The sequence below is a fragment of the Poromitra crassiceps genome, assembly GCF_964638095.1.
Source record: "Poromitra crassiceps genome assembly, chromosome: 10".
Classification (NCBI taxonomy): Eukaryota; Metazoa; Chordata; class Actinopteri; order Beryciformes; family Melamphaidae; genus Poromitra; species Poromitra crassiceps.
Genome location: NC_139631.1, coordinates 12,159,701 through 12,180,938, shown reverse-complemented (window position 1 = coordinate 12,180,938; position 21,238 = coordinate 12,159,701). Strand labels below are relative to the sequence as shown.

Sequence of the window (21,238 nt, the reverse complement as noted above, 5' to 3'; positions counted from 1 at the left end):
ATCCTCCACAAAACAGCAACAACACGGGAGTGATTGAGGTGGCTCCAGCCTTTCATTCTCACCTGGTTTATAGGCTGCCTCTCCCCCTCTGCCTCCAGCTAATGACCCGTTTCCCGTGTTTTTCCGGTTGATTTACGGCCGTCCGCTCGCTGGAGCGCGAGGAGAGAAACGGGGAGAGAAGAGGAGAGCAGGGATTCACATTATTCGGTTGGTGAACTCGGGAGGGAGGGAGCGGCGGGGCGGTTGGTTTTGTTTGAAAATAACGACCGCTGGTCTCAGAACAACGACCAAATAACGGCGGATGGATTCGTTTCCGTGATCTGGAGCACCCACCAACCCTTGGTGCCCTACTTTGATCCCGTCAAACGGGGTTTTAAGCAGGAAACGGGCGCATCCTCTCGGAGATAACGATGTTTCCCCAGGGGCGACACCCGGTAAGACTCTTCCCTCCCTCCTGCCTTCACCTGGTCGGTATGGTAGGTTGGCTGAAGCCTTTGTTGTTCCTTGTTGTTTTTAGTTGTAACAGCCTTCAGCCTAATTATATGCTCATATCACGCCTCTCTCTTGATAATTGGGCTGTGCAGTGTGCAGGCGCTCACTGATGATGCTCTTGGCCCGCGTCAATAATTACTAATAATTAAAAGTTGCTGACAGTACATGCAAGCCTCGAGTAACTGAGAAGATAAGATGCATTGCAAGCTACATAGAATGATGTTGATGTTGCTAATCCCGTGTGTGTGTGTGTGTGTGTGTGTGTGTGTGTGTGTGTGTGTGTGTGTGTGCGTGTGTGTGTGTGTGTGTGTGTGTGTGTGTGTGTGTGTGTGTGTGCGTGCGCGTGCGTGCGTGCGTGCGCGTGCGTGTGTGTCCGTGTCAGGCGCCCCACCAGGCTCCAGGCCAGCCCTTCAAGTTCACCATCCCAGAGTCGCTGGACCGCATCAAGGAGGAGTTCCAGTTTCTCCAGGCACAGTACCACAGGTGGATAACACACACACACACACGCATGCTATCTTTATGGAGGGGCGCCATGACCATGATTGCACATTTTCTCATTGTCATTTACTCCCAGCCCTCTCCCTTATCATAATACTTCTTGTATAATAATAAGTCACAAAACCCCAAACTAAACCATAACTTGGATTAGGCGCGCACACACACAGCATGCCCAGACATCAGTGTTAGCGCTGACACTGCGGTAGGTCTAAGTCGTGGTGATGGGTTAGAGCCGGAGGGTGGCGTGTGGGCTCAGGGTTTTTATAAATCATTCCTTATTTTGTGTGTGTGTGTGTGTGTGTGTGTGTGTGTGTGTGTGTGTGTGTGTGTGTGTGTGGGGAGAGAGTTATGTGTGGGGAAGTGGTCGGGTATATGTGCAATTGTATGCCTCTACGTGGTTTTACTTATTTTGGTAGTTTGGAGGGTGGTTAACAGGTGAAAAAGCTCCTGACCTACAGACAACCCACTGTTTTGTTTTACACCCTGACTCACACACACACACACACACACATACATACACACACACACACACACACACACACACACACACACACACACACACACACACACACACACAGCTTTGCCTGTCATTTGAGTCACGATGCTTAGCCCTGTCTCGGGAACATGCACGAGATGGATTCCTCATACTCAACGGGGTTAAACTGAACAAACGACGTACAGCCAACAGAGAAGTAGTTATCATGAGCAGACAGCGGTTATGACCATCATTATCATGAGTGGATAGGAAGAAGCTTTGCCCTTTCACTTCTTCTATTGTGAACACGTTTGATATCGTGTCCTACTCTGGGTTTGCTTTGTGTTTTGGGGGTGCTGTAATTAGCGAGCAGCGCGAGAGGGTAATGCATCCCTGTTAGTACCGATTTTGGATGCATTCCCCGTTGTTAATTGTCTGTTTTAGGAGAACAGTTTAAGAAAGAATAAATTACTTGCTCCTTGCTGTTTATGCTGAGTTGTTGCAGATACTGAGTGTGGACACAGACTGTTATATTTGAAAGTTTTGGCTCTAAACTATCATATTTCCGTTTATCAATGTATCAAATAGCAGCCGTTTCATTGATCAGGAATGATTCTCTTTTGTAAACGGCTATAATAACAGCTACAATACAGCTATAATATAAAACAAGCTATAAATTCACTATTCTGTAATGTTTTCATGCCACTGATGATATTGTAACAGCCACATGAATTTTCAAACTTTATTTATGGAAAGACATTTAAATATCATCAGTTAATGTTTTTAGGCTGTAAGAACTGCAAATCAGTGTTTCCTCAGGGATGCAAATTAGTCACCTTTAGGTGACAGTCACCTTTTTGATCCCAAAATGGGGCACACAAATATTACAACAAATAAACTCACTTTGCCATGTATCTATCAAGCTAAGTGTGTGTGTGTGTGTGTGTGTGTGTCTGTCTGTCTGTCTGTCTGTCTGTCTGTCTGTCTGTCTGTCTGTCTGTCTGTCTGTCCTATCAATTAGCATGAAGCTTAAGGTTAAGTTGCACAAACGTTTAAATTCATAAATCACACAGAGCCCCAAACTGATATTATTAGGGAACACTTTACACCACTGAGATCTGTCTCTGTCTCTGTCACACACACCGTGTGTGATTCTCATGACTCTCTGTGACAGCAGTGCTTGTATGCACCAATGGGCCTAACATCCAAGGACGAGGCTGAATTTGCTCAATTTGGACAGAAAATGTCAAGTTCCTAAAATTAATTCTCTATTGTTGTGTGTTTTTCAGTCTCAAGCTGGAGTGTGAGAAGTTGGCCAGTGAGAAGACTGAGATGCAGCGACACTACGTCATGGTGAGGTCCAAGTCACACTCAGAGTTTTTTATTCTCACACATGTGGGCAGCGGCAGGGTGGCCTAGTGGGATTCCCTGTGTAGGTAAGCATCCGCTCTGCTGAAGTGCCCTTCAGCAAGACTGGCTCAATCCCTGGTGCTGGAGGGTGGCAAGTGGAAAATGTCCCTACGGGCATCAATAAAGTATCATATTATTACCTGAAAGAACTGAATGGGCATAATGGGGAAAAATATATATACAGCAAGAAGAAAATCTCTTCTGATTGTGTGCAAGTGTTTTCATTTCCATATTTGGACCTGCAAATGGAGATGATTAGAGTGGCAGATTAGACAGTGTGAGGACTTGTGAAGTTTGCATGCAGGCAGTTTTATATCTTGATTAAGCTCGACATTGACGGGACCATGCGTTTTATGATGCCTCCTTTCCTGTGAGCCACTGATTCATGAGTTTCTGCATTTAACTTTTTTTCGTATTTTTTGCCTTTTTACCAAAAAAAAACCTGTCCTCAACCGTTCATCGAGTCATAGAAAGCTCTTGAAACACATTTTACTCGCATACCTTTGCAGTAGCCAGTGTATTACATGCATGCACGCGCACACACACACAGCTACTCAGTCACAAGCAGCCAATATGACCACACAATTAGAGAGGTATTTTCAACTTTATTAGTAACCTGACACTGCCAAGCCGTTTTACCTCCAACAAATTAAGGGCAGAAGAGTCTTTGTGTGAATCCAAAGTCCTTCTCAGTCGTCTGAGAAACGGGGGAAACAAAATGCCCTTCCAAAATGCCCTTCCACTGATTGTTTGCAAAACTATCCACCTCCAGTGCTTCATATATCACGGCTGGTAAGATCTCCCTGTAACAGAAACCAGGCCATGCAGCCTGGGGTCATGGATCGGTGGTGACACCCCTGCAGAGGTTTAAAATTAAAATAGAACAAAGCACTATCAAATCATTATTAGAGAGTGTAGGAAAATACTTGTTTCATGACTTTTAGATGTACTCTGCCGGATCTAACCATCCAACTTTCTGTTCTCCTCAGTACTATGAGATGTCGTATGGCCTCAACATCGAAATGCACAAACAGGTATGGATTGGTATCTGTCTGCCTATCGTGGTCTACTTCCTTCTCTGTCTGCTTGCCTCTGCCTTTATGTCGGTCTGTCTGTCTCCGTACGCCTTGTGTTTCTCCGTCTCTCTCATGTCAAGGTTTTGATGTATTTGCTGTGTGTGTGCCTGTTGATGTGTCCTTGTGTGTGCTCAAATGCATTTGTGCATTCATCCATTTGTGTGTGTTTTTACTGTACGCCTGTGTGTGTGTGTGTGTGTGTGTGTGTGTACGTGTTTGTGTGTTTATCCATGATCGATGGGGCTCTGTCTCCATTTCCCCAGTTAGGGCCGGCCGGCTGAGCCCAGAGGCAGGATGAATGGCTCTGTAGATTGATTGGTGCTGTCTAGGGGAGCGGCCTGCTTTATTACATTAGAGGGGCAGGGCCGGGGAGGGCAGAGGAATCGATCACAGAGAGGCCCTTTATCGAGGAAACGGAGAGGAAGAGAGACAGGAAAGCTCCCCTTTACAGGCAGGGAGGCACGCATGCACGCGCACACACAAGCAAGGACACTTATACATAGTAATGTGCACACACATACAGAAACGCAAGGGCACTTACACATGGTGATGCATGCGTGAACGAACACGCATCAAGACAAGGACAGTTCCACACAGTAATGTACACACACACACACACACATAAAGTCAAACATGTTGACACATGGGTACATACTACGTTGTCTACAGACACACTGAAAGGCAAACATACTGGCATAGTTAAGTATGTACACACACACACATGATGAGAGGGACAAACACTGTCTTTCTCTCACTCTCTCTCACTCACACACACACACACACACACACACACACACACACACACACACACACACACACACACACACACACACACACTTATCCCCACAGGAGAGGTGCAGGGCTCAGAGCGTTTACCAGTAATTACCACAGCTATCGACCGGCCAGACCAGAGGAAATTGGAGGTGGATTGGCTAGGCTGCTGCTTCACTGAGGAGTGCTTCTCTGTCTGTCTGTCTGTCTGTCTGTCTCTCTCTGTCTCCGTTTCTCTCTTTCTCATTAGCTATTTTTTCACATCTTCTCTCTTTCCTATCCTTGTGTTCATTTTTTTTTCTTCCATTTTTTCCTCCCATTTTCTCTCCAATATGCCCTTTTCACGGGGGGGCATTTTGTGTCGAAAAGGCAGGGTAAACACAGGTGCTGCAAGCAAAACACTAATGAGGGTTTCCAACTTCCATGATTGAAATTTGGAAACCCTCATTAGTGTGTTGCTTGCCCCTGTGTTTACCCTGCCTTTTCGACACAAAATGTCCCCTGTGAAAAGGGTCTATTGTACTTGGCCAATTCCCTGTGCCCTGGTCGTTGCTCCACTCCCTCTGCCGATCTGGGGGCATGTCTCCTTTACTAGGGTTGGGTACCGAAACCTGGTACCGGTACCTTTACGACCGATACTTACCGGACCGATTGCAATGCAGATTTGGGTGCCTCATTTCATTACCATGCCCGTGCTGCGGTGCTCTGAACCTGGCGCTGCACACACCTTCACTAACATTTTCGTTTGGAGCGTGCCACTTGAAATCCTCTTTAAATAAAAAAAACCCATCTGCTTTAAATCCACTTGAACAAGTATTGGTTCAGGGCAGGCACTGTTTAGAGCCCGACCGAATCCGATATGCCGATATTAGAGAGTAAAAAAAATCTGATATCGATATATTGACAGATGATATTATATCATATGTACACATGATATTACACAAAATGTTTTGCAATGATCCCTCAAATATCCAACGGTTCTCAAACATATGACTTGATGTGACTTGAGATATGTAATATAGGATATTTTACAGTTTAAAACAAACTTTACTGTCCAAAATGACATCCGTGCACTGAAACAGTATATCGGTGATCGGCCAATATCGGCCGGCCGATATATCGGTCGGGCTCTAGTACCATTTTCAGAAGTATCATTTTAGCACCGGTATCAGAGAAATTCGAAATGATACCCATCCCTATCCTTTTCCCAACCCAGTTTAGATGAAACCACGCCCACTTCACATGACACAACCAGGACAAGCCGGTCGTTGCTTTGCTAGCTAGTGCAGCGACCAGGACTCATACCCCGCCAGCTTCCCACCCGTAGACACGGCTAATTGTGTCTGTAGGAATGTCTGATCAAGGCAGAAGTACCGCTACCGGGAATTGAACCCAGGTCTCCGCGGTGGTAGGCGAGGGCTTTCACCTCTACACTACCCAGAGGCCCCGTACTCTTCAAGTTCTCTCCTTTTCTTTTTCTATTCCCTACTCTCCATTTACAATGATGGGCTCCCTAGTTGCTTCCACTAGCCTCCTTTCTTCCCTTCTCCCACCCTCTCTAGTGTGTTCTTTGCTTCTCTTTTGTTTTATGTCTGTGTGTCAAGCTACTGTTCTTTCATTGTGAGAAGATGCATCTCTGCCTATTGTCACACACAACACACACACACACACACACACACACACACACACACACACACACACACACACACACACACACACACACACACACACACACACACAACAAAGCTTCAGGGGAGGTCATTAGCTTAGGGCTGCAGTTGTCAGAGCAACAAGCTTCTGTGGGCGGGGGGTACGGGCTAACAAACCACCTCCTGCTGGAGTTTTTTTTCTGTCTTTCTGTTTTTTTGGGGTGTGTGTGTGTGTGTGTGTGTGTGTGTGTGTGTGTGTGGTGTTGTGACAAAATAATGCTGCAATTATACTGTGTGTAATGGGATGCCTGTCCTCCATTGGCACATTGTGTGAGTACACTTGCATCTTCTCTCTGCATCCTGAATATTTGTACTCTCTCTTGACTATGAATATTATTATGTGGAATGTGCGCTGTAGCGAGGATTCTTCAATGTGTTCAGCCTGGAATTGAATTGAACCTACATAAAATCCGATATTCATCTATTATTATTCTTTGTATTCTTCCGTGTCTGAATAGAGTGCCGCAGGGATGGCGTATTTTTATAGGCTGCACCAGAAATCGCCACCATGGGGGGAAAAAGGCTATGGGATTTTAGAATGGGGATTTCGGGTTAAATGCATGAAATAAGGTCTGTGGTTAAGGTTAACACAAGCGTATGGGAGTGGAATTTGGTGTTCAAACATTTTCTGAAAATCGCATTACTTTAAACAAGCACATTTACACTTCAAAAGTCATAAAAGTGGTCCACGTTTGTGAAGATTATCCTGCTGAACACAACTTTCCACTCTCATAAACTTTTGTTAACCACAGACCTTATTTGATGCATTGAACTGAAATCGCCATTCTAAAATCCCATTCACTTTTCCCCTTATGAACCAAAGTGCTACTTCTGGACTCATTCCTGCAGTACTCTAAACTGTCAAAGTACTGTAGGCAACAGGTCAATTCAGCCCACAACAACTACTGTGCTGTGGGTCACCCTGTTACCAAATTTAACCACTGTAAACACGATTGATTTAGCGTTACCTTTTTAGCTCACAAAGCTTTCGCTCGTGCAAACATCGTTATCCTATTTCTGAGAGCTAGCTATCTCAGTTCTGTTTAGTCTGAAGGTCTTTGAAGTCACAATCTGTAATGATGCCTCACTTAGGGAGTGCACCTTCAGGGATTTGTGGCTTTAACCTTGTTTGTTTGATCCTTGTTAGCTTCGTTACCTAGCTTAGTCAGATTAGCTCACCTGACCCCATAGTAGTTGGTCAGACTATTCTCAGACGCTCTTAATCAGTGAGCTTCTATACAAGGCTAATTATAGGCTTACAACTCAGACTTGTGAGAATGTTGTGTGTGCTAATTGTAGGGCAGGTGTATTCTGGCTAAACTAGCTCCTTATTTAGCTCCGTCTAGCCGTGCCGTGGCCTAGGTTGGCCGTTATGAGGTTGAGTTACATATCTGGAAACCAGCAACTCATGAGATGTTCTGGGTTCAGCACGGTACAGGGCCAGCCCAAGGGACTTCCTTGTTGAAGTTCAGAAGCCCCATTGCATTGTTGGCAAATAGTCTACACTACAGTGATGTGTACTGTACATGATGATGACATGTCAATGCACATGCATCGTGACACCATTGACTCCTAGTGATACTAACACTAATATAATATAGACATTGCACAACTTGATGTATGCATCCCCCAGCCGAGCCAGTTGAACAGAACATAGATGAACACATACACTTTCACGGTGTCCCTGCTAGTTGTTGATTATTATGATAAACATTAGCTTAATGTCAATATTGTCTAGGGCTCGAACACCCACTCAGCCCGTTAGCCAGACATTTAGTGACATAGCTTGTAAGAGCTTATGTTAGCATATGCAACCAACGTGTTGGTAAAGGCAAAGCACGTACCTCTGTCCAGCGCTTCGAAGGTTTCCCCCAGGGTAGTGGTCATCCCTCTGGGCAGTTCACACTCAGGGCCAGCTCAAGCAGGGCAACTGTCCCCTGGAAGCAGCGGCCAAGCTGCGGCAGCCCGGTCGGTTTAGCTGGCGCTGGGCGATAGTAACTACCCAACTTGAAGAGGGTGTCTACCTAACGATAAGCTAACAAGTAACTTGGATGAGGGACAGAACTATAAAGAGCATCTACAGGCGTTTTATTGAAACTTTATTTATACAGGGGAAAGGCCCTTGACTCAGTTTGAGGTTTAGCGTTCCTCGTGGCACTGCTGCTATCAAGCTCTTGCAACGCTACCGAACTCTCACTTCCCACTTCCTACTCAAATGAGCCCTCAACGTGAGGTCGGGTACGCCCCCAAGTCAGGCACATAACCAATCATCCGCTCAACATGTGATAGACAGGACTACCAACCAATCGAACCGCGTGACTGACACACACACCACCAGACTAACCAAATTCAGTGATGGCAAACGACAAAATGGTAATCAAATGGTAAAAATGTGTTCCCTTTACACAGCTAAAATGGACCACAGTGGTCTGTTTCCACTAGGGGTGGGAATCACCAGATGCCCACGATACGATACTAAAACGATACTTGAGTCACGATACGATAGTATTGCGATATTGCGATATGCTAGTAGTGCGATATATTGAATATTGCGATATTTCGATATATTGTCTTAACTCCTTTTCCTACCTTTTCCTTGACTTCACCTTTTTGTTTTGTTTTTGCCCCACATGTAGGCTACATTATTAAGCTTCTCTGGACTCAATATGCCACTGCAGGGCACGGACTGCAACATCGGGCGCTTCGGGCAGATGCCCGGTGGCCTGGCATGGCATGGCCTGCAATTTTTTTTTATTTTATTTTTTTTTATCGATACTCTGCGTCCAAATATCGTCAGGCAAAATATTGCGATACTATGGTATACCGATTGTTTCCCCCACCCCTAGTTTCCACCTGCCATGTAGCGATGTAGAGCAGATGTGCATTTGTGCATTGCTAGCTCTTCATATTATTGGGTATACAGATTCATTAAGAGCATACAGTATGTAGAAGAGTGTGGCCAGATGTAGAAATGTGCATTCTATACTTTTCACATTATTAAATCCGTATTAGAAATGACAAGTTACATGTCATGGGAGGAATAACGTGATTCACTGTGATCTTGCCGGTGAAACTCCTCGGTGTCAGGTGAAAAGAAGCGGCTGGCACTTGTCGGAGGAAGCATGTGCTGGTCTAAAACTCTCCCCAGATTGGCAGAGGGGGTCGAACATAGATGGGGACAGGGGGAATTGGCGAAGTACATTTGTGGAGAAAACGGGGAAGATTCTTTTAGACCCCTCCAGGTGACGTTGTGAATAAAATTAATAATAATAAAAAGTTTCTTGTTTGATTCCCTCAAGGTGTTTTCTTGGTAAAGTAGTTTATAATTTAGTTCTGGAGAGTTATTGGAAATACTAGTACTTAATTGGCTCATTCAAGTATTTGATTGGCTGAACCATGGCTGGGTCATTTGAGTAGTGTTGCTTGGTGAACTGATAAGGGTGTGTGCGTGTGCGTCAGGCCAATCTTGCTAGAGAAAAACAAACAAACCGGATATTTCTAAAAAATGACCGCTTTTCAGGAACAATCTTAGGGAATCTAAGATTAGTTTTAAAAGCCAGAAAGAAATCTTTGACACTGTGTCTACACCAATTGTTTTCATTCTAAAATGCATAACTCTTGCTACATTTACACCTAGCATCCACACTTACACTGGATTTTTCAAACCCCTTAAAATGGAGGCTTTTGAAAATACTGCTGACCCTGTTTTACTTAGAAAACTCCGGAATTGTGTTTTGGTCTGGACGGACGTATAACAAAGACGGATAACGATGATGACGCAGACACCCACGTTCGCTTCCTGATTGGGTCCTATCAGTCACGACGTGTTCTTCTCAGATTCGTTACGCCCCTGACCCTTTTCCAGAAGAAAACAAATGACATCAGCCTTGACTTGTCTTACTTTTCACCATTGCTGTTCTTCCTCCAAAGTATTTTCTGCAACTGAGCAACCAGTACGCGATCTGCTTCCTGTTTACACCGGCACGCGCATGCCCAGTATACATGAATGGTCATGTGATATGCATTTTCCAGGCGTGTTCGTATGGATGGAAATGATTTATGAAACGCTCGTGTGAACGGAGATCGGTTTAGTTTTACATTTTAAAACAAAAACTAAATGAAAATGAAAATGAAAACTTATTAGTGTGGATGTAGCCTGAGTCAGTGGTATTGCTCAACAACTTTCTAAAGAAAACCTGCAGATATATTCAGGCCATTTTGTGCAATGCTACACTGACTGTCCCACGATTTTCGTACATATCACACCTGAAGAAGAAACACTGATCCACTGAGTTTTGAAAGGGGTTACAAGGGTCTTAGAATTTCTCAACCCATAATCCTTTCAGTGAACTGAAGTTAAAACATGAAAAATGCCAAACTTCAGTTAAACTTAATAAAAGAAAATCACATAACCACAAAAGCTAGCACTGTGAAGCTTTTTAGATCCTGGAAAAATAGACTTGTGTGCGTGCGTGCGTGTGTGTGTGTGTATCTATTTGTGTGGCATGTGTGTGTGTCTGATGAGCCATTACTACGTTTCATGGCTCCTCCAATTCCCTCTTCACCCCGGCCTTCTTCGTATCAATTTGATTGGATGATATGTAATATGAACCTCCTTATCTGATTTGATGCCACTGTGGGGGTATCTGGTTTCAGCCAATTGTAGCCACCTCCGGGGGTTGGGGGGCAGGCGGATGTGTTGGCATGGATACTAGAAGGGGGGGAGCAAATGAAATTAGTAGCTGATGAGATTATGGTGAAGTGCTGATGGGAAGAGGGACAAGAGTAGAGAGGATGGGGAGAGACAAAAAGAAATAGAGCGGGCAAGAGGGAAACCTGATCTCGTACTGATAATTAGAATGGAGAATCTCATACAGAATCTCTGTGTGTGTGTGTGTGGAATATACTGGATGTGTGTGTCGAGAAAGCGGATGTGTGTTGTTAAAGTGTGTGTGTGTGTGTGTGTGTGTGTGTGTGTGTGTGTGTGTGTGTGTTTGTTGGCTTGCTCTGGAGGTGGCAGTTTGTTGTGTGTGTGTGTTTGTCTGTGTGTGCAGGCACATGTACTACCTGATTGATGTGAGTGAACAGCTGTCTTTTCTAAATGGCTATAATTACGGTATTAACAATTAAGTCTCTCTCTCTCTCTCTTCCTCCCTCAGACTGAGATTGCCAAGAGACTAAACACCATCTGTGCACAAGTCATCCCCTTCCTTTCTCAGGAGGTATGCAGTGCGCGCGCGTGTGTGTGTGTGTGTGTGTGTGTGTGCGCGTGCTCGTGTATGTGTCTGTGTGTTTAGCTGCTTAGACTGTTTATGTTCAGTTGTCTCTGCTAACAGCTCAGTCTGACACGGCGTATTTATGCGTGTTGTTGTTGCAGCATCAGCAGCAGGTGGTCCAGGCTGTGGAGCGGGCCAAGCAGGTGACCATGGCAGAGCTAAATGCGGTCATCGGGGTACGTGGACTACCAGGTCTTCCACCCACAGTGTGTATTCCTCCACTTCCTCTTTACTTCCGCCGTCTGTCTCTGCATGCCTGTGTGTTTGTGTAGGGGGTGTAGGGGGTGCAGGGGGTGGGCCCTATGGCAATTGTGTAACAATTGAATGTTTCTTTATCAGCGAGTGATACCTGCATCATGCAAGAGATTCACCAAGCAGCACTTGATTTCAATCAAATCTGCTTTTATAGTTGCTTCACTGGCTATTCCCTCAGTCTTGGGTGGTAGGGACTAGTGGGCACTGCAGGCTAATCGTAAAAGTTTAGCTTTTTTGGAATAAAGTGGCACATGTTGGATTAGATGTATGGATTAGATTAGGGATGAACTGATATAGAAATTTTGTCCAATAAGGGGAAGGATGCCTCGGTATAGCCTGGGACTCATAGTTATGAATAAGTAATGAGCAGGAAATTGTACCGTAGCGTATTTGTTATAGCCTCTCTGATGTAAATCTATAAGCTACTCCAGGTTTTTTTTTTTGCTAATTTTCTCCCTGCAACACCCCCACAACTTGGGTGAGCGCAAAGTGCTACAGCAGCACACTGATAGACGGGTGTGAAAGTCTCTTCCTCTCCACCTATTTTCCATCCAGCAAGTCACCAAAATGTGAAGCAATTTTTCTCTAACCTTGATTTATGCAGGGGGAGTCTCACTGAGAGCAATGCCCTCCTTTTCAGGAGCGCCCCGTTCATTCACACACATTCATACCTGGATTGCTGACCAGTACAACCACAGTCTGATCTGCTGGCCACTGATCAGCCCCACTGGAGCGGCTGGAGTTAAGGGCCTTGCTCAAGGGCACCTCAGTGAGGGACAAGCGCTGCGTTTTCACTTTCCCCACCCAGATTTATCCTGCCGGTCCTGGGGACTGAACCGACGGTCACTCTAACTTTTAGGCCACCACAGCCACATACGATAACTGAAATACATTCAGAACAGTGCAATGAGGTGCACAGAGTGTGCGATAGTCTGTCGTCCGTTGGGTGAACTGAAAGCAATCATTGCGCAGTAGTGTTGCGCTTCTCTATTTCCATGGAACATTCAAACATCAATATTGACAAGTCCTCGACACAAACAGACTTTTTCAGACAAACCGTGTCAAAGAACCGCTTCAGAGAAATCACGTGAGCGGGTTGACTGTCGGTTGGAGGAATAGAGGAGAAAAAAGCGAGACAGGTGCTGCTCGCTTGCATTGCATTCAGGGCAGTTAGGGCACGGTGTGATAGCAGTGACACTCACATCACGTCAAGAGTTTCCCAGGTCAACAACACAGAAGTTGATCACGTTTCGGACCAGCGCACAGAGGCTCCCAGTCGCAAATGATTATTTAATACAGAATAATTGGATATTTGGCATTATTTTTTGGCGTTTAAAGGAATATTTTCTTGGCCTGGGGATGGTTCTCGTTGGCCTGGTGGCTTGCCGGGCCTGTACAATTATATGGAAAATTTACCAAAAGCTGCTAATCATTCATAAAAGTTCTTAAAATATGTACTTCTGCTGATAGGTAAGATAACTAAACTTCCAGATTCTTGAATGGAGCTTGGTGTAGCAAGAAGAATGGCATTCACTGGGGCAAGAAAGTTGAGATTTTATTTTAATATGACTGCTTGCTGAAACACTTGTACACCAAACTTTCCAGTGGCTCTGAGTGATGTTCTGTGAGATATGAATAATTAAATTATGCAACATGCAACATACATTTTTAAGTGGAGTCTGGCGCAATGTTGTATCGGAGAATGCAAAGTATTGTTTTTTTTAATTGGCAGTCTGTCTGGCCAGAAAGTGGAGAGGTTGCTAAGGAGATGTTATGTAACACTGCTTTGATTTAAAATGAAGTACTGAATCTGAGCAGTTTGGCTATGGACATTGTCTTATAAATCACATCTGCACAAGTATTAACCCTTTAATAGTTTACATTTTGAATTTGTGTGTTAAAGCTGACACTGTTATCCAGAGTGTCTTAAAGCTGGAGTGTATAACTTTTGTAGTGCAGAACCTTTGTCTCCCCCGCCTTCTCATGCTTCTGGCAATGAAGGAAAGTGCGCTGCATTCATGTGGTGTCGGAAAAATAAGTCCCGACCGCTTCCTTTTGCTCTTAAACTCTTAAATGCAAAAAATGCAAACAGCTACACGTATCAACGTGTTTAAACACTCTGAGCAATAAAATACAACATCTTCTTTGTAGTGTCCATGTTGTTTCCACATTACCATTTAAAAGCTTATGAACACACCGAGGAAGAACGACTTCCCAAATTGGGAAATGGGACAATCCGAGCAGCACGTGAATGTAGCATTTGTCCAAGCCTAGCCGTAGCCTACTCCGTGGGGGCTGTAAACCAGGGATAAATAGTTTGGAACGTCACACAGCCCCCACTTAATGGCTCTTCAGAATTTGATACATTTGATCTGCTATCATTAGGAAGGTCTAGAAGAGCCGCACAACAGCAGAAGTCTGTGGTCGCAGTGCCAGAATGTCCCCGGATGACAGCAGATTGAAAACTCTGGTTGACTGTGGAATACAGAGAGTGTTATCTGGCGGCCATCGGCTTAATCAGTATAGTGGGAACTCATTTGGCAATGGGTTGAATGTAACAGATGGTCATGTATATGTAAAAGTTAAGCATTCTAGCTTTAAAGGGAGTACAGCAAAGAATACACTTTAAACTCTTAAAACATTGCTTCCCAAACTGTGGTCCACGGGGCTCCGCCTGGTGGTCCGCCAGAGAATTGCAATTTTTTTTTTTTTTTTTACAGAAAACAGATTTTACTGTATACTCAGTGGAAGTGGTCCCTGGGAAATGTGGTTTGGTACGTAGTGGTACTAAAAAGTTTGGGAACCCCTGTCTTAGATCATCAAACTAACAGAGAGGAGGTCAAGGGTCTGAGCCACAGAGCCCTGAGTGACAGTATTCATGTGCTACTGGGAAAGGAAATCAAATGCGTGCTAAGGACAGAGACAGAAGGGATGTTTTTCAGAGCAAGTTAGTAGGGAGGCGGCCATTTGATTCATTGGGGGTGACGAGGTATTTCCTGAAAAGATGTCGTCAGCCTGTGACGGGAAGAAGGGGCGTGGCTTCTGTCAGGACTGCGGGTTAAGAGGGCTCGGCGTGCCGAAAAGAGAGTACAAAGAGAAGCTTTTGCCAGCGCGGCTTTGCAGTGACGTTTAGCTGAGCACAGAGAGTCGGGGGGTTACTTTGAGGCTGGGATGGGAGGTTAAGAATACTGAGCTTTATTATAGGAGCCATAGGAGCTTGACTGGCGGGGAGGCGGGGCTAGGGTGGGTGAGTCTGAGGGTAATTTGGGAGAGGTACAGAGCCGGGCAAAGGGTGGGCTGTGGGCTGAGAGGGGCGTTTAGGGAGAAGTGAGGTGGGCTTGTTAGTTGGCGTGGACTGATGGGGCCTGTGTGTGTGTGTGTGCGTGTGTGTGTGTGTGTGTGTGTGTGTGTGTTGGGGGGAGAGCTGGATTTGGCAGTTGCTGTTTTGAGTCTTAATTGCAGGATTCCAGTGTTTGTAAAGGGGGGGGGGGGGCGTCGTCGCGGCGATGCCCCTACACTCCCCTCTTCCCCTCTCCTCCCGTCTCCCACGCCAGCCTGTCATTCACCCCGTTTGTGAGTTAAATGAGTGTAATGAAGCGTGTTGCCCCTATCTCTCTATGCACACGCACGCACACACACACACACACACACACACACACACACACACACACACACACACACACACAAGCTCACACTAACACCCCATGACAAACCATGCTCCCCTTGCCTCCACCAATACTTCCCCTCCATTTACTCCCACCAGGGGTCCTGTTTGTGTGTGTGTGTGTGTGTGTGTGTGTGTGTGTGTGTGTGTCTGTTTTAGTGCATTTCTGTTTTTGTGTGTCTGTGTGTGTAGCAGAGCATGATGCATTTCTGTTATCCCCAGAAAACAACAGGCGGGGGGGTTGGATGGTTAAGCGCGGGTGTGTGTGTGTGTGTGTGTGTGTGCGCATGCCTTGTTTATCAGGACCCTGTGTATGCAGCATGTTAGTGTGATCAACTGTGACGTGTGTGTTTATGTTTGATCGTTTGGCAGGCAAGCCAAGCGGGGAAATTGTGCGTGTGGTGTGTGTGTGTGTATTTGTGTGTGTGTGGGAGCAGGCAGGAGGGGGGGCAGGGGGGCTAAAAAGCTATAGCGTGGTCGTGCTGTCATTCATCAGGGTAGAAGGCAGAGAATGAAGGATGGCGAGGGGAGAAAAGAGGAGGCGGGGGCGTGGGGGAGTGGGTTAGTCAATTAGGTGAGATAAAAGTCGGTTTGACCTTCAGCACTCCTCCCTCCCCCACCGAGGCGCCTCCTGTGCACCCCCCCCCCTCCTCCTCCTCCCCTTGTCTTCTCCTCTCCCTCCTTCCTCCTCCCCTCCCCTCCCCGTGGCGAATCAGTGAGCTTGGATTCCCGCGGCTACTGTCTGAGGAGGCAATAATGATGTTTTGGAACACAAAGGCATTTCACGCTCAGACGAGCGCCTGATTTGGTGTGAAAGAGAGAGCGGGGGGCTGCCAGCCAAACCCTCTCTCTCTCTCTCTCCTCCTCTCTCTCTTTCTCTCCTTCACTCTACCCCTCTTCCTCAGCTTCCCCACAACACCCAACTGTGATGGCAGCAGCTGGGGCACTCCTCCTCCTCCCTCTCCTCTCCCCCTCTCTCTCCTCTGTCATTCCTCCTTTCCTCCCCCGTCTCCTCCCCCTCTCCCACCACATCCTCGGGCTCTGGGCTGTGATCCCAGCTGTCAGTATTGTTCAGTGTTTGACCCCAGAGGGAGGTGTGTGTGTGTGTGTGTGTGTGTGTGTGTGTGTGTGTGTGTGTGTGTGTGTGTGTGTGTGTGTGTGTGTGTGTGTGTGTGTGTGTGTGTGTGTGTGTGGTGTTCACTGCCTTGTAGACTGCAACAGCTTGTTGATTCAGTGTAAAGCTAGACTCAGAGGAAATTGGCCCATCATTTGAAGACTTCGATCCCAGCGAGATATCTGTTTATTGATTAGGCTGTGGAGAGCTGTATTGATGGAGACGAGTGATGACTCTGTTTCATTGACTGCCACTTGAGTTTACATGCAGGTAGAGGCAGCCAATTTAATCAACAGCTCTGGAGCTTGGGTGCCATCGGTGTTTCCCCGCTGGCTGGCTGTTTAAATTGTGTGTAACTTATATGTCTGATTACAGTGATTAGGCTATATTTTATTTATTTATTTATTTATTTTTTGGTACATTTAGCAAGCTCAGTATCTCGTTTCTTGAGGCTCAAAACTCTCGTACTCTACTATATACTACTCTATTAGTATACAAATGTAACACATTTGATTCCAGCATCATGTACTCCATCATAAGTGCAATCAATTATGGTTATTGTAATTCACTAACAGAATTGAAGGCATTCAATCTTTTTATTTTTTACTATATCAACAAGAAATGCCAGGTTTGAATGCCCACATAGTGCATTACAGCACCTAAAATAAACGTTAAATACAAATGTACTAAGGAGATTGTAGGCCAGTGTTTCCCAAACTTTTTTTCCGGGGACCCACTTTAAAAAAAAAGACAAACCATCACAACCCAATTCAGAATAGCTCTTATCTATAAATCGTTAGAAGAGTGAAGTTGTGCATAAATGAACGTTCCCGACCATTTTCACTGCCAAGTCCATCTTATATGATCTTGGATAGGTCAACCAGCCATTTGGAAGAGATATCCCTTTGATCAATCACAATGTTGTTTTATGCACGTGTTGCCTATTAAAGGAACACTCCGCCCATTTTCAACCAGCTTTGTATCATTAGAACATCAGTAGTATATCAGAAAACTGTAAACGGTTTTGAAGTCTGTCATTTAATTTGACAGTTATTGAGTGTTAAAGTGTGGACCAGTGACATCACTGGTCCACACTAACTCAAATTAATAACTCAGTAACTCAAATCAACTCTCAATAACTGTCAAACTATTCATCATTTATCTAGTTTGACAGTTATTGAGAGTTAATTTGAGTTAATGAGTTATTAATTTGAGTTAGTGTGGACCAGTGATGTCACTGGTCCACACTTTAACACTCAATAACTGTCAAATTAAATGACTTCAAAACAGTTTACAGTTTTCTGATATACTACTGATGTTCTAATGATATAAAGCTGGTTGAAAATGGGCAGAGTGTTCCTTTAACATATACCGTAAATTCCGGACTATAAGCCGTTTTTTGGCCTTTTTTGGCCCCTGCGGCTTATATAACGGTGCGGCTTATCTATGGATTTTTTCCAAAAAAAAAAAATCTCTCTTTTTTAGCACTCTTTCTAACTATAAATCCACTTCTGTTTTAATTTCCTCTCTTGCCCTCTTTTCACCACACCGCGGACACTGTGTGCACTGTAAAAAACAACACAGGTGGTGTTGTGTTATGTTGTTTTGTTGAAATGTTAATAAATGGGAGCTTCCTCAAACAGCCATCTCTTTCCCGACAATCCCCTCTGTGCATGAACCCTATGGTAATTAAACATTAAAACACAATAAAAAATAAAAAATAAATACCATTAAAACACCCGCGGCTTATAGTCCGGTGCGGCTTATATATGTAAAAAACAGTCAACTTTGCAGGTGCGGCTTATACACCGGTGCGCCTTATAGTCCGGAATTTACGGTACATTCAATACTTTATCAATGCTACCAAATAAATGCGTTTAGGCGGAGTTAACAGGCTTTTCATTGTTTTTTATTTCTCTCAGTAAAAATACTCGCTGTAAAGAAAAGAATGTGGAAGAAATTCTGCAAATCTATTTGGTGACCCAAATAAAATCTCCTGTGGGTCCCAACCCAGTCTTTGGGAAACACTTATGTAGGCTATACTGTAGTGTGCATGCTCTGCTATAATGTTGTCTAGTCAGATCAAAATGGCAGAACATTGTCATATTATTCATGTCAACATTGTATGAATTGAAATGAACAGAAAGCCATATCAACTTTTCTTGCATCTCTCTCTCTCTGTCTCTCTCCCTCTCCCATCCAATACCACTCATTACAGCAGCAGCATCTATCGCACGCCCATGGTGGTGGTGCCCCCGTGCCCCTCACCCCCCACCCCGCAGGCCTCCACCCCTCTCAGCTGGGTGGCTCGGCCAGTCTCCTGGCTCTGTCGGGGGCGCTGGGTGCCATGCCCCCACATCTGCTGGGTAAAGATGTCGGGGATAAGAAGCCCCACCATGGCGGACAGGAGCCCCACTGCTCGGGACCTGAGCACCTGAGAGGTGAGCAAACCACTCCCACCTGCCAGCACAGCACTGCCCTCTTGAGAGAAATGGGGGAATCTCCTGAGGAGGAGGTTCCTATGTTGAATGACTTTGTTGCACCAGCAAAAAAAAATACAGTTTACCCTTAAAAGTGCCTTAACTTGTAACTTGTAAGTTATCACTTCTACTTTCGCAAGTGACTGGACTAGAATGTGTTGGGCTGTTCCCAGCTTGTCTTAAGCTGTGTTCACACCGAGATATTTATTTTTCGCTCTGTCGCTCGATTCCGCCCTTTGGAATCGCTCTGTCGCTGTGTTTAAATCATTCGTCAACAGGCACACGAATTGACGGACATCTGGGGGCTATAACGTTACGCAATGTCATGATGTTTGTCCACTACGAGCTACCGTAGTTGTTTACAAGCTAAGCCTATCAGCGTGCTCCTAACGCGAGCTCTATACCGGTAGTACAGACTTCACTTCATGTCAGATGTCAGCCTGTCAATCAGCTGTCAATGCGGTTTGTTGCCACACAATAAACCAGCGGTTTGCTCCAAGTCAGTGTGATCCTTGATTCACTCTCACACGGCAGCCAATCAGCGTTGAACAGCGAGCGACTGATGCCAGCGTAATATCGCTCGAGTTGGGATATTTCATCTCGGGCGACGAGCGTATTTTCTCCCTATCGTTCTGTCTCTGCCGCTCGGACGCCCAGCGATTTTTCTCCCTGGCGAATATGCGCTCAATCGCTCGTTTGCATTGACTTTGTATGTAAACTCGATGCCAGCGAAAAACTTTAATAGGTCGGTGTGAACGCAGCTTTACTGTGTGATATTTGGGTTGTTTATAACAGATACACAGACATGTACAATGCTTCAGAATGCTAACTTGTTTTTCCCCCCCTCACATGGTGAATTTGTTCTCCCTTGTCCGACTGACCACCATACAACCTCAACCTTGTGTGTCCCATTCCAATGGTGATAGAGCGAGAGCCTGGCACAGTAAGTACTTTCTAAGACTGCAGCCATGTTTTTCCAAACCAAAACTATTTACTTTTTTGCCTTTTGTTACTCCCGCCTGTGATATAAAAAAAGGTCATCTTAGTCCAACCAATCAGTTATCTCACGGCTACAGTTTTCCTAACCTCTATGAAAATCAAGACCTGCAAGCGGGATCCAAAACAGTTCTGTTAAGCTCACTTTGTGATTTATATGGTAGGTGAACTGCACCTGTTGTGCCGAGGAGGAGGCTCCTGCAGCCTCATCCTTCATTTGAATGGTATTGCTGTCTTTGCCTCTGCTGACCCACTTTCCCCCTCGGGGATCAATAATGTTCATCTTACCATGTTATGAATGCATAAAGGCCCCGCGCCACAACGCACATGAGCCGTTTCATGTTGTTAGCTCTGTTTCACGAGTCACCTGGTCTCACTCTAGATTTTTGACTGTCTATTGCCGTGTGTGTGTGTGTGTGTGTGTGTGTGTGTGTGTTTGAGGAGCTTGAGGGGAGAGGTTTAGCCTGCCTGTTTTGTTCTGCCCTAGATCTGCTCTGAACTGTTAGACTTCCTTTCTCCTCCAAATGAGCCTTTTAGCATGGTCACACACGCACGCGCACACACACACACACACACACGCACACACTCACTCACACGCACACACACACACCTCTCCTCTCCTCCAGCACAGCCTGCATTGTTGTGCCTATTTAACACCTCAGTGAGCAGATTACCCCCTCCTCCCCCTCTCTCCATCCTCCCTCCCCTCTCTCTCCCACCGCCCCTGATCCCGCGCTTAAAGACTCATTGTGTTTAATATCACCGCCACCGAGGAGAGGGGAGGGCTTGGGAAAGGGTGCTGGGGGGGGTTAGTCATATGACACTGAGCTTGTGTGTGTGTGTGTATGTGTGTGTGTGCGCGCGTGTGTGTGTGTGTGTGTGTGCGTGTGAGTGAGAGACCGTGCTAAAAGCGAATAGAGGCGGGACGGAGGGGGGAAATTGCTTATGTTTTGCGGGTCAGTGCTCCTGTGCTCAGCTCACTAAAACCTTTCAATAAGGGGGAGAGACGGGGGAGGGGGGCA

At 45.5% G+C, this 21,238-nt stretch overlaps 1 protein-coding gene across 2 annotated transcripts in view; it reads left to right on the top strand.

Annotated features, from left to right (window-relative positions):
- Positions 1-410: 410 nt before the first annotated feature.
- Positions 411-21,238, top strand: part of LOC310784120 (transducin-like enhancer protein 1) — a gene marked incomplete at its 5' end in the record, with an annotated part of 31,890 nt that continues 11,062 nt past the window's right edge. Inside the window, 8 exons of one of the 2 annotated variants that reach the window (XM_083645101.1) lie at positions 411-434; positions 875-975; positions 2,755-2,818; positions 3,865-3,909; positions 11,591-11,653; positions 11,809-11,913; positions 18,962-19,181; positions 20,147-20,163. In XM_083645101.1, the coding sequence (XP_083501227.1) occupies positions 411-434; positions 875-975; positions 2,755-2,818; positions 3,865-3,909; positions 11,591-11,653; positions 11,809-11,913; positions 18,962-19,181; positions 20,147-20,163 (639 nt within the window). Of the gene's footprint in view, positions 435-874; positions 976-2,754; positions 2,819-3,864; positions 3,910-11,590; positions 11,654-11,808; positions 11,914-18,958; positions 19,182-20,146; positions 20,164-21,238 lie in introns of both variants that reach the window. The other variant, XM_083645100.1, reaches the window with a different exon arrangement.